At 44.6% G+C, this 14,073-nt stretch overlaps 1 protein-coding gene across 9 annotated transcripts in view; it reads left to right on the top strand.

The window, feature by feature from the left end:
* MARF1 (meiosis regulator and mRNA stability factor 1) overlaps positions 1 to 14,073 on the top strand; it is a 74,522-nt gene that overhangs the window by 22,356 nt on the left and 38,093 nt on the right. For 5 of the 9 annotated variants that reach the window (XM_077275121.1, XM_077275128.1, XM_077275124.1 and 2 more), the window contains exons 15-22: positions 4,155 to 4,274; positions 9,889 to 10,064; positions 11,229 to 11,449; positions 11,838 to 11,980; positions 12,116 to 12,249; positions 12,883 to 13,085; positions 13,262 to 13,489; positions 13,679 to 13,909. In XM_077275121.1, coding sequence (XP_077131236.1) covers positions 4,155 to 4,274; positions 9,889 to 10,064; positions 11,229 to 11,449; positions 11,838 to 11,980; positions 12,116 to 12,249; positions 12,883 to 13,085; positions 13,262 to 13,489; positions 13,679 to 13,909 — 1,456 coding nt within the window. The remainder of the gene's footprint in view (positions 1 to 4,154; positions 4,275 to 9,888; positions 10,065 to 11,228; positions 11,450 to 11,837; positions 11,981 to 12,115; positions 12,250 to 12,882; positions 13,086 to 13,261; positions 13,490 to 13,678; positions 13,910 to 14,073) is intronic. The other 4 variants (XM_077275126.1, XM_077275125.1, XM_077275123.1 and 1 more) reach the window with 3 other exon arrangements.

The raw sequence follows: 14,073 nt of genomic DNA, 5'->3' as shown, positions 1-14,073 counted from the left end.
CATGCGACATTCTCGGCTTATGCTAGGGGAGTGTCAATCCTTGTGCATACAAGCGTACCATTCGAGGAGGTAGAGGTGGTAATAGATAATGATGGACAATATGTATTCCTTGTGTGTAGGGTGTTCGCTAGACTGATATGTGTCGTGTCAGTGTATATTCCTCCACCGTACTCGGGGAAAAAATTACAGGAAATCCTCAACATATCTGGTAGGTGGGGAGGAGTCCCATTGCTCATAATTGGAGATGTTAACAATATTATTGATGATCACTGGGATAGGGGGAAACATGCTATATTGAAGAAGGAGGGGAATTTAACAGCGTTCGGCAGTTATTTGAGAGAAGTGGCATGGAAGGACTTGTGGAGGGTGCGTAACACTGATATATACTGTTTCTCCTGTTATTCGGCGACATATGGCACTTTATCCCGTATTGATATGGCCCTGGGTAATGAAGCAATGGATAGGCTGGTACAGGAGGTGGATTATATGCCCAGAGTAGTGTCGGATCACAGCCCATTGGTAGTATCATTACAAATTGAAGGCCTTGGGGAGATGGCTAAATTGGGGTGGAAGATTAATCCCTTCTGGTTACAAATTCTTGATATGGGAAAGATTGGGGAAGAAATAAAGGAATTCTTTACATTTAATGATGGTAGTGCAGCGAAACATGTGGTTTGGGACACCATGAAAGCTTATTTGAGGGGAATATTATCTAAAGAGATATCTAGGCATAAAACACAAACAAGGGACGCTGATAAAGTGATATTAGAGGAATTGAGGGCGGCGGAGGCTGCACTGAGTAATTCGCGTACACAGGATAACATGAACCGTATGAGGGCGGCTCAGGAGGAGGTGAACAAATTGCACTTACACAGAGCTGAGAGGAAGAGGGCTTTCCAAAAAGAGGCCTTTTACGCGGAAGGAGAGAAGGTGGGCCACCTGCTATCAGTGATAACATCTGCACAGAGGGATTCGTCACACGTATATGCCTTAGAATTGGAGAGTGGTAATATTGTAACACAGGGGGTCCAAATCTTGGAAGGTTTTAAGGGATTCTATAGCAGATTGTATACATCACAAACGGGGCACAGACAGGGAGAAATTGACAGATTTCTTGAAGAGGCAAATTTACCTAGCCTAGAAGTTGGGGATAGAGATTGGTTAGATATGCCGCTTACGGTGGAGGAGCTGGAGGGTGCCTTGGGGTCCATGGCGGGGGATGAAGGCTCCGGGGGCTGATGGCATCCCTGTTGAGACCTACAGAACTTTTTCTGAGGAGCTGCTGCCTAAATTGCTGGGGGTATTTGAGGAGTCACTGGAGAGGGGAATATTGCCTACTTCCATGAGGGAGGCCATTATTGTGGTCATTCCTAAGCCCGAAAAAAAACCACGGTTGCCGGAGTCATATACACCGATATCACTTTTAACAACAGATGTTAAGATTTTGGCCAAGGCCCTGGCGAACAGACTGACCAGGGTGATAGATATGGTGGTTCATTCGGACCAATCGGGCTTTATGCCTAATAAATCTACTGCCATCAACTTGAGGAGGCTATTTCTTAATATGCAGATCCCGGCGGAGAATGCTGGTAGGAGGGTAGTGGTTTCCCTCGATGCACATAAGGCCTTCGATAGTATAGAATGGCAATACCTGTTGTCGGTGCTGAGTCGCTGCGGGTTTGGACCAGTTTTTATCTCGTGGGTGAGACTTCTATACTCCTCTCCAGTGGCTAAAAGGGTGAATAATGCAGTTTCTGAAGGCTTTCAACTGTTTCGAGGTACGAGGCAGGGGTGTCCGTTGTCCCCGTTGCTGTTTGCTCTGGCTGTGGAGCCTCTGGCAGCGGCTATTAGAGGGTCACAGACAGTAAAGGGGTTTGTATATGGGAAGAGGGAGGAAAAAATTGCTCTGTATGCCGACGACATTTTGCTTTTTCTAGAGGGGCCTGGGGAACCTTTAAAAAATGTAATTTCAATAATTGAAGGATTCGGACAAATTTCAGGATTGGTTATTAACTGGGATAAATCAAGTGTTTTGCAGGTGGATAGGGAAGTGGATTGTACGAGGGAGGTGGAGGAAAGTACAGAATTAAGGGTGGTCTCACAATTTAAATATTTAGGGATCCAGGTATCCCTCCCTTTGACTAAATTTGAGGAGCTTAATCTTGAGCCACTATTGTCCAAACTACGAGCCAAGGTCTTGGCTTGGAATAAGTTGCATCTGTCAGTAATGGGTAGAGTAAATCTCCTTAAGATGGTTGTGATGCCACAGGTTTTGTATATTTTGCATAATTCTCCGGTATGGATCCCACTAACCAAATTCCGTAGATTAAGAACATTATTTAGAGAACTGGTATGGGGCGGGAGGAGTCCTAGAATTAGGCAGGAGATACTACAGAGACCGAAAGATGAGGGGGGACTTGCCCTGCCTAATCCCTGGTTATATTTTTTGTCTGCGCAGAGCCAACATCTTAGGGGATGGGGGAAAGGGCTTGTGAGGGGTCAAAGTCATAGCAGTCTGGAATACATTATTGGTGTTTGGCCCTTATCCCAAGGTCTAGAAGCAGGAATATTTAGGAAATCTGGAACTTGTCTCCACACCATAAATTTAATTCATAAGGTTTGGCAGACGCTTAAATGAATAAGGGGAGTTACTAGATTCACAGAGTTTTCACCTATTTGGGATAACCCCTCTTTTCAAGAATTCAATCAAATGGAAGGAATGGGTGAGTGGAGGGAGAAAGGTATTTGGTTGATAGGTCAGTTGATTCATGAGGGGAACCTTAAATCTTATTATAGGCTGCAGCAGGAATTTCAGTTCCCAGGGTTACAGGTATACCAGTATAGATGGGTTCAACACGCTTTTCAGGCGCAAAAAAGGAGAGGGCCTATAAAGATTCAGATTTAATGCTGGACTTTATATTAAATAACAACGGTACAAAGGGGGCAATATCCGAAGTATATGGTGATTTACTACACACTTTTCTAATAGATTACCCTATTAAGGCCAGAGAGAAGTGGGAGGCCGAATTGGGGCAAATAGACGACGATAGGTGGGAATCTATATTGGAATACATACCCAGGCTGTCGATGAGTGAACCTGGGACATTGTCGCAACTGTACGTGGTAAATAGGGCTTATAGGACACCTGATATGCTGTTTAAAGCCGGGTTGAGAGGTGATTCTGGGTGCCCTAGGTGTTCACAGACTCAGGCAGGTATACTGCACATGCTGTGGCTTTGTCCCAGACTATTTGCATACTGGGTTGTGGTGCTGAACCAGATAGGGGTGATATATGGGTGCTCGATTCCCAGGGATCCGGTGGTTTGTGTACTTGGGTATGTGGAGGAAATCATGACCGATGAAACTACTAAAATGGCAATTGCCAGATTATTATTAATTGCACGAAAGGTGATTGCAAGGTATTGGATAAGGGAGGAACCTCCTACTAAACAATTTATTGCGCAGGCGAATCATATTCCTCTTATTATATATGCTTTTTTCGGGATGGACAATAAGATGGGTTTTTTTCAAAAGTTATGGCAGCCATGGCTAGATGGGAATGACTGAGAAATTGTGGTAAAATGATGCTAATAGTGGAATTTGTATGTGATATTTATTCCCTTCTTAGGTGTATTGTATGGTGGGAGGAGGGAGGGGTTGTTTCTTTTAAATCAAAAACACAAATGTACCTTGTTATTTGAATGGATTTTATTGTCTTTCTTATGCATAATAACAATAAAAATATTTGGTTAAAAGAAAAACCCAAATAGTCTGAATTAATGGGCAATTTTACGTGTCCGTGTTATAGGTATTTCTATTGCACAGTATCTAAAATAAACACAACTGACTTGGCCAGTCGTAAACCTCCAAGCCTCTGCCTCTCCAGCTCTATTCCCCGCCCAGCGCTAACTTTAGGATCATGAAGGGAATGGAGACTGGTGATAGAAGCTTAGGAAGTGCTCTGCCTACCTCCAGCGTCAGCTCAGTGGTGAAGTACTGACGGCTGGGATGCGGACGCCTTCATGTGACATCGCCATTGGGGCCAGAAGCACAGGGCTTTGGATCAAAGAGTCCAGATAGTTACCATAACTGTGCAGTTGTCCAGTTTTTGTTGGTGAAAATATACTCATTCATTGCCTTGTCTTCTATTTCAGCAGCCATGATTTTGACCCAGACTCTTACATAATCCCATATGTCATCAAGTCTTTGAAGATTTTTGCTCCTCAAGTTCACAGCCTCCTGCAGTCTCATGAGGGCACAGTTCCTCTTATAAGGTAATTAGACGGGTCGTCTTTTCACAAATCCCATACCTTATAGAAGAGTAAAAATAATGCACGTATTCCAGAATCATGCTTACACAATCATTGTATGCATCTACTTTTTTATCGATCACCCATGACCGTAACATGAGAGGCAATGTTCCCACCAAGGACAGGAAACCTACAGGCTAAAAAAAGGTGGCTCCTCGCATCATTTTGTTTCCTGTCCTTGACTTGTGGAACCTCGTGCAGGCATACCTGTGGTTAGAAGAACCGAAGACTGATATTCCCTACCTAGGACTGTCTGGCGAGCTCAGGCAGCGATCCTTTCTCTGCCTCGGCCAGTACCGGGTTCCTGGAAGCGCCACAGTGGGTCCATGGAGACTTTAACGCGTATGTAGGTGAGCCGCATCCCAGGGCAGATGATGTTTGGCTCTGGCGTGGCTCATGATATGGCAGGCATCTGGAATTGAGCCTGCTGTATCCCTATCGTTCCCTCCCCACAGCACTGTGTGAAATGTAGCCGAGACCAGAAGTGATGCGCTCTCCGGGAGCTGTCTGATGCTGGTCCGTATGACGTGGCTGGTGACACAACGATAAGCGTGTTTTGATGTTACGACGAAGTGCATCCGCTTCTTGAGTGGGCGAAAAACTGATGTTCGCCAGGAGTCGTGTTGGGACGAGGTGCGTCTGGATGAGGCAGGTGCACAGAGGCTGACATAGGAGCCAGGTAACCCGGAAATGCTGCGGGGTAACAATGGGAGCACATGGGCCAGTATAAAAGAATGCTGGTACCACTGTGCTCCCTAGCTTACCTGTCCCCTTCAGGAGAATGGAGATGGCCACAGTAGCTGGATGGGAAGCCCCAGGAGCAGGTGTGGCGCCAGCATACCCGTGGAAGTGGGGGAGATAGGGGCAGGTGGAACTCAGGAGACAGAGAGTTCTGCAGGAGAGAGCATATAGTCAATGAAGCTCCAGCAAGGTGGACAAATCTATAGCCTCCAGAGATGATCTCCCAGCAGAGACTTGTCCTTCCTTGAGACTGGTACCTTTTTATTGCATCAGGATGGAAAGTGGTCTTTGTGAAGTTTCACTTGGTAATGTGGTTCTCCTTCCTTCTTGTCATTTACTGCCAGGGAAAGAAGTGTGTGGCTGAAGCCAAGCACAAGGAATGTTCACTTTGTAAAACCTCATTGACTGATTACTATCAGAAGAGGCTTTAAAGCGAACTGGTCACCAGGTTTGGCCGATATAAGACGCGGCCACTGCCTTATCTACAACTTTCTATAATGCTGTACATAAGCCCCGATCCGACCTGAAACTTAAGAAAAATTAAGTTTTAATATACTCACTCGGGGGGCGGTCCGATGGGAGGTGCCGGACCCGCGACGCCCATTTTCTTGCGATGCTGTCCTCCGGCTTGCTTCACAGGCTCCCTGGCACCGTGCTCCTGCACAGGCGTTCTTATCTGCCTTCTGAAGGAAGAGCAAAGTACTGCAGTGTGCAGGCGCCGGTCCTCTCTGACCTTTCCTGGCACCTGCTCACTGCAGTACTTTGCTCTGCCCTCAACAGGGCAGACAAAGTACGCCTGCTCATTAGTGCGATGCCTTTGAGCCCGTGAAGCATTCAGGAGGGCGGCATCGTAAGAAAATGGGAGGCACCGGAACCGCGACACCCATCGGACCAGACCGCTTATTTTTAAATATTATTTTTAAACTTCTTTTTCATATCTTATATCCGACAAAACTGCTGACAGGTTAGCTTTAATCTTGCATAGAGCAGACAGTGGCAGAGGAGACCCTTGACTTCACCACTGACTTAACCTGCGCCATTAGTATGGATCTTAAGAAATCCCTTAAATCCCTCTCTCAGAAAGAAAGGCAGAAAGGGCAGCAGGTAAGGCGTTAGGGAAGTTTCCCCAGTGTTAGATACTTACTCTAAATCGGATTATGAAGATGACTTTACTGATGCCTCCTCTCCAGTTAGTGGCTCAGGGTGTCACTGCCTTTTTGCTGGAAGTAGTGGATAGGCGGTTTTAAAGCAGTCAGAACCACAAGGGGCATTGTGGAAGCTAGACCAGAAAGATCTGTGCAGGATATCCTGTTCCGAGGCCTAGATCAGAAAAAGCGTAAAGCTTTTCTGTTAAATGAAAGGATCTAGGCTTTAATACAGAAAGAGGGGAGAAAACCGGAGAAGTCTCCCCACCCCATCCTTCAAAAGGAAATATCCCTTGACGAGCCTTTTTCATTATTATGGGACAAAGCCCATAAACTGGATGTGCCAATAACAAAGGCCTCCAAGAAGGCTTCTCTGCTATTTGATACGTGGGCATTTGAGAGATCCATCCGACAGGAAAGCAGATTTGTTTCTTGGGGGTACATGGGAGACATCAGCAGGACCTCTGTAACTGGCGGTAGCAACAGTACTGCTAGGTCCTTAATGATCTGGCTGGATCACCTGGAATCTAAATTAATGGACAGAGTGGCTAGGGGACAACCTCTTGGCCACTATTCCACTTAGGAAAGCCGCTGCTCCCTCATATCGGATGCTTCTGTGGACTCTGTAAGGCTGGCGGCAAGGTAGGCCGCCCTTTCCAACGCACGGACATTCAGGCCGGATCAAGACTGTTACATTCCTTGTGAGGGAGAGTACCTGCTTGGCCCTGCCCTGGACGAAATTCTAGAGAAAGTGGGGGGGATGCCAAAAAGGATTCCCTAGGCTATCTATTGCTGTCTACAGACTATCCTTCAGAAAAAGGAAGCTTGTCTGAAGGAAGCCTCCCAGGGAGCAGGATAAATGGGAAGATTGCAGAAGGAAAGATAAAGGCCTCCTATACCAAACTTCTTCCCAAGAGGCCAGGATATCTGGTCAGTGACTCCCGGCCCAAGTAGGGGAAAGGCTTTCATCTTTCCTCCCTGCCTGAGATGGAATTTCGACCAGTAGCTGGATTCTCAGTCGGATTAGATTTGGATTGAGACTAGAATTGCAGTCAGTCCCTCAAGGAAGATTTGTTTCCACCGCCACAAGCCACCACCACCGCAAGCCACCTGGATTTGAAAGATTAATACTATCATGTGCCCATACATATGGAACATCAGAAATGCCTCAGTGTTGCAATAGTAATTAACGGGGTAGTTGGGCACTTTCAATTCAGGGCCCTCCCTTTTGGCCTGGCTATAGCTCTTTCGGATCTTCATAAAAGTGATTTGTGGAGGTCATGGCTCATTTCCGGGAAAATAATTTGTTGATTATCCCATATCTGGATGAATTTCTGGTGGTTGCAAATCAATTCACCATTGTAAATTCAACTAGAGGAGATGATGGCTTCCCTAAAGGGCCAGGGCCGGCTACTGAATCCAAAGACGTCCATGTTAGATCCTCCAAAAATTCAAGAGTTTCTGGGGCTTCTAGTGGTTAAAATAAGAAAAAATCCAGAGTCCAGTGTGGAGAGCCATAGAAGTCACTTAGGCGTGCAATGTCACTACTGGTTTCTTTAACTCCATGGGCCCAGTTCCATTCCATGCTTTTTGCAATGGGACGTTTTACAGAACGAGGTCTCCCTTAGGGGTCAGCTGAAAGGTAGGATGACTCTGTCCCTACAGATGGTACAATCCCTCCAGTGGTGGCTAGACAGTTCAAACCTGTCCAGGGGGATTACTAAAGTTACATGGGTTGTCACTACAGGTGAAAGTCCCTGGGGGTGAAGGCTCATCTAGAGAGGGATTTAGTTCAGGTGGTCTGGACTAGGGAAGAGAACACTTTCATCAAATGCAAATCAACTACTAGTGGTAGAGTGGGCTGTAAGTAAATTAATTGTATCTCTACAAGGGCCAGCATGTCAGGATCCTCTTGGACAATAAAGTGTCGGTGGTTTACATCACCAGGTGAGAAATATGTCCAAACACTTGATGGGAGGTGGCGGATCGCTTGTTCCCACTAGCAGGGGGGGTCAACTCCTTTCTTTGACTGCTCTACATATAAAAGGAAAGGAAAAGGCCAAGGCTGCCTTTTTAAGCCGCAATCTTCTAAAACAAGGAGTGGAACCTAAATTGGGACATCTTGAATCAGATAGTTCAGATGTGTGGTCTCCCGGGAATGGGCCTTTTTTGCCACCAGATCTATGGGTTCTTTTGGACATTCCGAGTCTCCTTTCTCAAGGGCCAGTGCACCATCCACAAGCAGCCAGCCTCCACTTGACGGTGTAGAATTTGAAGGGGCACTGTTAAAGTAAAGCTGCGTTTTGTTTTTTTTCCACCTAATCTAAGGCAGTAACAACTAGAATGTATTCTAGAACCAGGAGAAAGGTTTTTATCCTCTTCAGGGTCTAGGGTCAAGGATGGGGCACCTGTGGGGAGTATTTTGGAACTTTGGCAAAAGGGTCTCTGTTTACGTTTTTCTGCAAGTACTCTAAAAATCCAGATGGCGGCTCTCCTGGGCTCTGTACAGCTGTGATTTGGCTAGTAATTATTGGGTGTCACGGTTTATTAAAGAATCCTCAAGATCTAGTCCCATTTCTAAAGTAAACTTGGTCCCATTGGATTTCAATTTGGTCCTGACTGCCTTAATAGCTGTACCTTTTTGAGCCCATACAATCTGCACCCCTCAGAATTCTTTCACTTAAAACAGCCCTGATGGTAGCTTTAACATGTGCTGGAAGAGTCTGTGATTTTCAGGCTCTTTCTATAGCTCCACGTTTTAAAGATTACTCTCATGTAGAATTTGAGTAAGCCAGACCCAGCCTACCTTCCCAAAGTAGCATCCCGTTTCCCTAGACTACAAAAGATTGTCCTCCCCCCCCCCCCCCCCCCACCCCCTTTTTTTTTTTCTTTCCTTTTTCCCCTCGTTTCCTCGATCTCTCTAATCCAAGGAACTAGAAGGAAAGACTTCCGTTTTTGGATGCGTAGTCAGATTCCTATCAGCTGGAGAAAGGATAGATCATTGTTCGTTTCCTTCCAGGGTTCTATGAAAGGGCTTAAAGCCTCAAAACCCACAATTACTAGATGGATTAGGGACACCATTTCTTAGCCAACTCGACATGTGACAAGGCGGTCCCGAAAGGTATAAAGACTCACTCCACATGGGCATTGGCAACTTCCTGGGTGGAGAGATCAGACTGCTCGATAGAGACTTGTAAGGCAGCAACCTGGTCCTCTCCTTCCACTTTCTATAGGCCTTAGATTGGCTATGGGTGCGTCTCCTGATTTCACCTTTGGGATATGGGTGCTCCAGGCTGTGGTCACTCCCTGAGTTTTTGCTCTCTGGAATTCTCTCGTGGTGCTGTCATCGGTTATCGATTGAAAGTGTTACTTACCGGTAATGGAATTTTTAGGAATCCATGACAGCACCCTTATATTCCCGCCTGTCGTGTGTGGTTGAGCACTTCTTTCGCTAGGGAGGTGATTCCACACTTTTTAAGATTGTGGTGTAGGTTGTTTTGTTTTTATTTTAATAACCATTTGGAGATCCTCATGCTCTATAATCCGAGGGAGAGGAGCTGTCCTCTTTAGCCTGTAGGTTTACAGTTCTTGGTGGGCAGATCCCCATCTCTTGTGGTGCTGTCATGGGTTCTGAAAAATCCTATTACCGGTAAGTAACTAATAAGACTTTTTTTTTTTTTCCCCTCTTGCAGTTTCCTGGACTGTTATGCTGCAGAGTTTAGTGCAATGCAACCTGTGGAGGAAGGACAAGGAGGAGTCCCTCTGGAGCATCTGATCACTTGTGTGCCAGGGGTTAATATTGCAACTGCACAAAATGGCACAAAGGTTGTCAAGTGGATACACAACACTCCACCACCTCCAAATTCTGGTTAGTGCAACTTCCCATTTTGGCCTATTTATAAAATGTATCTCGCATATTCCCTTTCATATATACTTCAGCTGAAAGTCCCACGTTGCATATCTCCACTTCCATGGAATACGCATGGTTCACAAATACAAAAATGAGTACGTGGATAAAACTGCTTTGGAATAAAAAGACGCCGTAAAACTGTGAGCAAGCATTGTGGGGGATGGGGCTCCCATAACAATGAGAAAATAATTACAGATCTGAGTTTTGCCGAGTGCTATCTAATAAAACATCAAATAATGCTTGCCTGTGTTATACGCTAGTGTTAGCGAGACCTTGGGCTCATTAAAAGGTTGATACTGACTTTTAGGATTGCTACCTACAGTAGGTATTGATAGCTTACACTCTTCCTCTCTGAGGCTATTTTACATGTTTAATTTCTCACAGAAGAATTGCATTGCCTAGAAGTCTCCTTGCACAGGCATGTGGCTCTCCACAAGGAGAGATGTTAACCCTTTAAACTTCTCAACACTGAAAAGGAAGTCTTGATTTTTGGAATTTCACTAGACAGCTAGTCATGTTGCTGATATGCAAATCAGTGGACAAAAAATTAATACAATATTTAAAAAAAACAAACTAAAAAACTCTTCAGTGTATATATAAAAAAAAAAAAAAAAAATGTCACAAGCAGAAATGCATGATTGTAAGTGCCTTGGTATGCTATCTACCAAGCCGAATGCACTTTGGCATCGAGATCCACTGCTGGCAGCTCCCTTTTTGAATGCCAGTGATGTCCCATATGTGATATCTGGAGACTCTGCAGGCCATGGTAGCACATTCAGGCTGCTCAAAGTAGCACCAGGTGCGTGCATGGCAGTCGTGCTGAAGAACTGCTCACGGGACACTTTAAATTTTCTCTCGTGAAGGTCTCTTCATGGCGTTGCCCATGTAGTCTCCATAGCAGGACTCTTCATCGAAGAGAGCAGACCTCCATTCCAGCCTCAATTGTGGTCGTCTTCTGCAACCTGATAGCCCATAGTCTTTAATTTTTAAACAATACATAACAGATAAACAATAAATGGACATGTCTGACCTCCTTATAGCATCACACACCACATGGCAGCGTTGTTGACTTGTTTGCAACCCCCTTTTTTTTTTTCTTTTTTTTTTTTGGTCTTTCTTTAGATCCCTGGATGTTGCGGTCCAAGAGTCCCGTTGGCAATCCTCAGCTGATACAGTTCAGCCGAGAGGTCATTGATCTACTAAAAAATCAACCATATTGCGTAATGCCAGTCTCTAAATTTATCCCAACGTATCACCACCATTTTGCGAAGCAGTGCCGAGTGTCCGATTATGGCTACTCTAAACTGATGGAACTTTTAGAGGCCGTGCCGCATGTTCTGCAGGTATGTGCATGTACAGCACCATGGAATTAATGGTGCTATATAAATAAATTATTTGTGGCTTTATTCTCCGTCCTGTGTTCAATCACATGGTATTTAAAGCTTGTGCAAGTAGTCTTTTGTATTGCCATGCATATATCAGTCTCTCGCCTTCTTTTAACCTACTTAAGGCTTCCAAGCCATAAACCAATCCATTCTTCTGGTGGCTCCCTCTTGGAAAATTTAGTGTTTTTTTTTTTGTTTGTTTGTTTTTTGTTTTTTTTTCTCCCCTTCAATAAATTATGATTGAAACCGTTAAGCTCAAAGTACAATAACAAAAAATGTTTTTTTTTTTTTTTTTTTTTAATTTTTTAGCCCTTTATTCTAATTTGTATAATTTACTAACTTTCAGATCCTTGGTATGGGCTCAAAACGCTTCTTAACTCTAACTCACAGAGCCCAGGTGAAGCGGTTTACCCAAGATCTATTAAAGCTCCTGAAGTCACAAGCCAGCAAGCAGGTCATTGTAAGAGAGTTCTTACAAGCTTATCATTGGTACGTACGAACAAATGATGGCTATCTGGTGCTCTGCAGACCATACGATTTCCATTGATTCCATCTAGCTGTGTGTCCCATTCTCCCCCTTCTCCAAACACTACAATTTCTTATTTTGCTGTGGATGCTCAACAGGTGCTTTTCAAGAGACTGGGATGTAACCGAATATGGAGCATGTGAATTGGTTGACATAGTATCAGAGATACCTGATACCACAATATGCGTTTCTCAGCAAGAAAATGAGATTGTGATCTCAATTCCCAAACGAGGTAAGATAAAGCCGTTGGTGTAATAACCCGTTCTTATGACTCTTGCCCTCCATTCTCGGTGTTGGGTCCTGTGTGTGGAGTTGTATTGGTGCACCACATCCAAAGCTGTAAAGTGCTCTATAAGCTGACAGTGGCTTGGTGCCTTTTCCGATTTGTGACCTCACCCTAAAGTTGGCGTCCCTTACCTTCCTCACTATAGGAGCCCATAATTTTAGCCTAGCACTGAAGCAAATGGTAGGATTACACATCTCGCTCATCCATATACTCTGCCAGGAGGATTTGCATGCAGCGGAATTTGAAATTAGACGTGTTGCACAGCCGATGAGCGAGCCTCTTCCTTTTTTCATAAAGGGATACTCTGGGGAGTCAAAAGAATAAAATAAGAGCAGAAACTGCCTGCTTTAATCCTGGTGACAGGTCCTCTTTAACTTTGTCATGTGCGACTATAGTTTTACATGGTGGACACCTTCCATTTTCCACGTGCCTTTCGTGAATGGGCGATGTTGGAGATGTAATAGAGCTATAGGAAATTGCAAAGACCCTTTTTTTTGGGGGGGGTATGTGTGTTTGAAATTATTGTAGAGATTTGAAAGTAAAATTTTTATATATTTTATCTTATTTTTTTTCCTAAAGAACGTACCCCAGAAGAGATTGAGAGGACAAAGCAGTTTTCAAAGGAAGTGGTGGACTTGTTGCGTCATCAGCCTCATTTCAGAATGCCATTTAATAAGTTTATTCCGTCCTACCACCACCATTTCGGCAGACAGTGTAAACTTACATGTTACGGGTTTACCAAATTGATTGACCTATTCGAAGCCATACCAGACGTTTTACAGGTGAGTGGAGAAAAAAAGAATCAAATTGTCATGATCACACTGTATGTACCATGTAACACGATCATTTCTTATCCCATGAGTACATGTTATAATCTCCCTTTTAGATGTGACCATATTAGTCGTTGTGCCCGCCTTAGTTATGGGGCTGAAATCTCTGCATTGTTCGCTCCTTGTAGGTTTTAGAGTGTGGTGAGGAAAAAATGTTGACCCTGACAGAAATGGAGCGTATTAAAGCTTTGGCTTCCCAGCTTGTAAAGCTTCTGCGCTCTCAGAAAGACTCCATCTTAATGATGCCTGACTTGCTTACTGACTATGGCAAGACATTTGGCTACAGCCTGAGGCTCCACGACTACGACGTCAGCTCTGTACCGGCACTGATGCAGAAACTGTGCCACGTGGTGAAGGTAACAAACCCTAAATGTCCTGCACTCGTGTTTTATAGACACTGGGTGGATGGTTGGGTCACGGTGGTGGCAGGTGATGCCGAGCTCATAGACTAGTCACAGGTAGCCACGGAGTTGGAGTGATCACAGAACAATCATATGGTGCCGATGGGGAATATGTTTTTAATCTAGATCTCACTTTCTTTCCAGGTGATTGATACGGCTTCTGGGAAGCAGATCGAGCTGATCAACCGAAAGTCTCTGCGTTCATTAACTACACAGCTCCTGATTCTGCTCATGTCCTGGGATGACCTGTGTTTACTCACCGTTAACCAGCTCCATCAGATATATGAAACTTTCCATGGCGTTCCACTTAATCCATGTGAATATGGATTTGTGTCCTTTACTGAACTACTAAAAAGCCTTCCCTACTTGGTTGAGGTATGTCGTGCTCACCTTTCATGGTTTAGGAAATGGTGTGTGGTTGGGTTGTTCAATTCTTCCCCCAACAGTAGGATTGGGCATGTCAAAATCCAACATGCTCAATCATTTTGTTCTCAAGATCGGAAACCATTGTTTGCCAATGGCTTGAGTTTCTTTTCAAA

The sequence above is a fragment of the Ranitomeya variabilis genome, chromosome 7 (genome assembly GCF_051348905.1).
Source record: "Ranitomeya variabilis isolate aRanVar5 chromosome 7, aRanVar5.hap1, whole genome shotgun sequence".
In the NCBI taxonomy this organism is placed as follows: Eukaryota; Metazoa; Chordata; class Amphibia; order Anura; family Dendrobatidae; genus Ranitomeya; species Ranitomeya variabilis.
The sequence above is the reverse complement of the archived record's forward strand: the minus strand, read 5'-3'. Positions and strand labels throughout refer to the sequence as shown.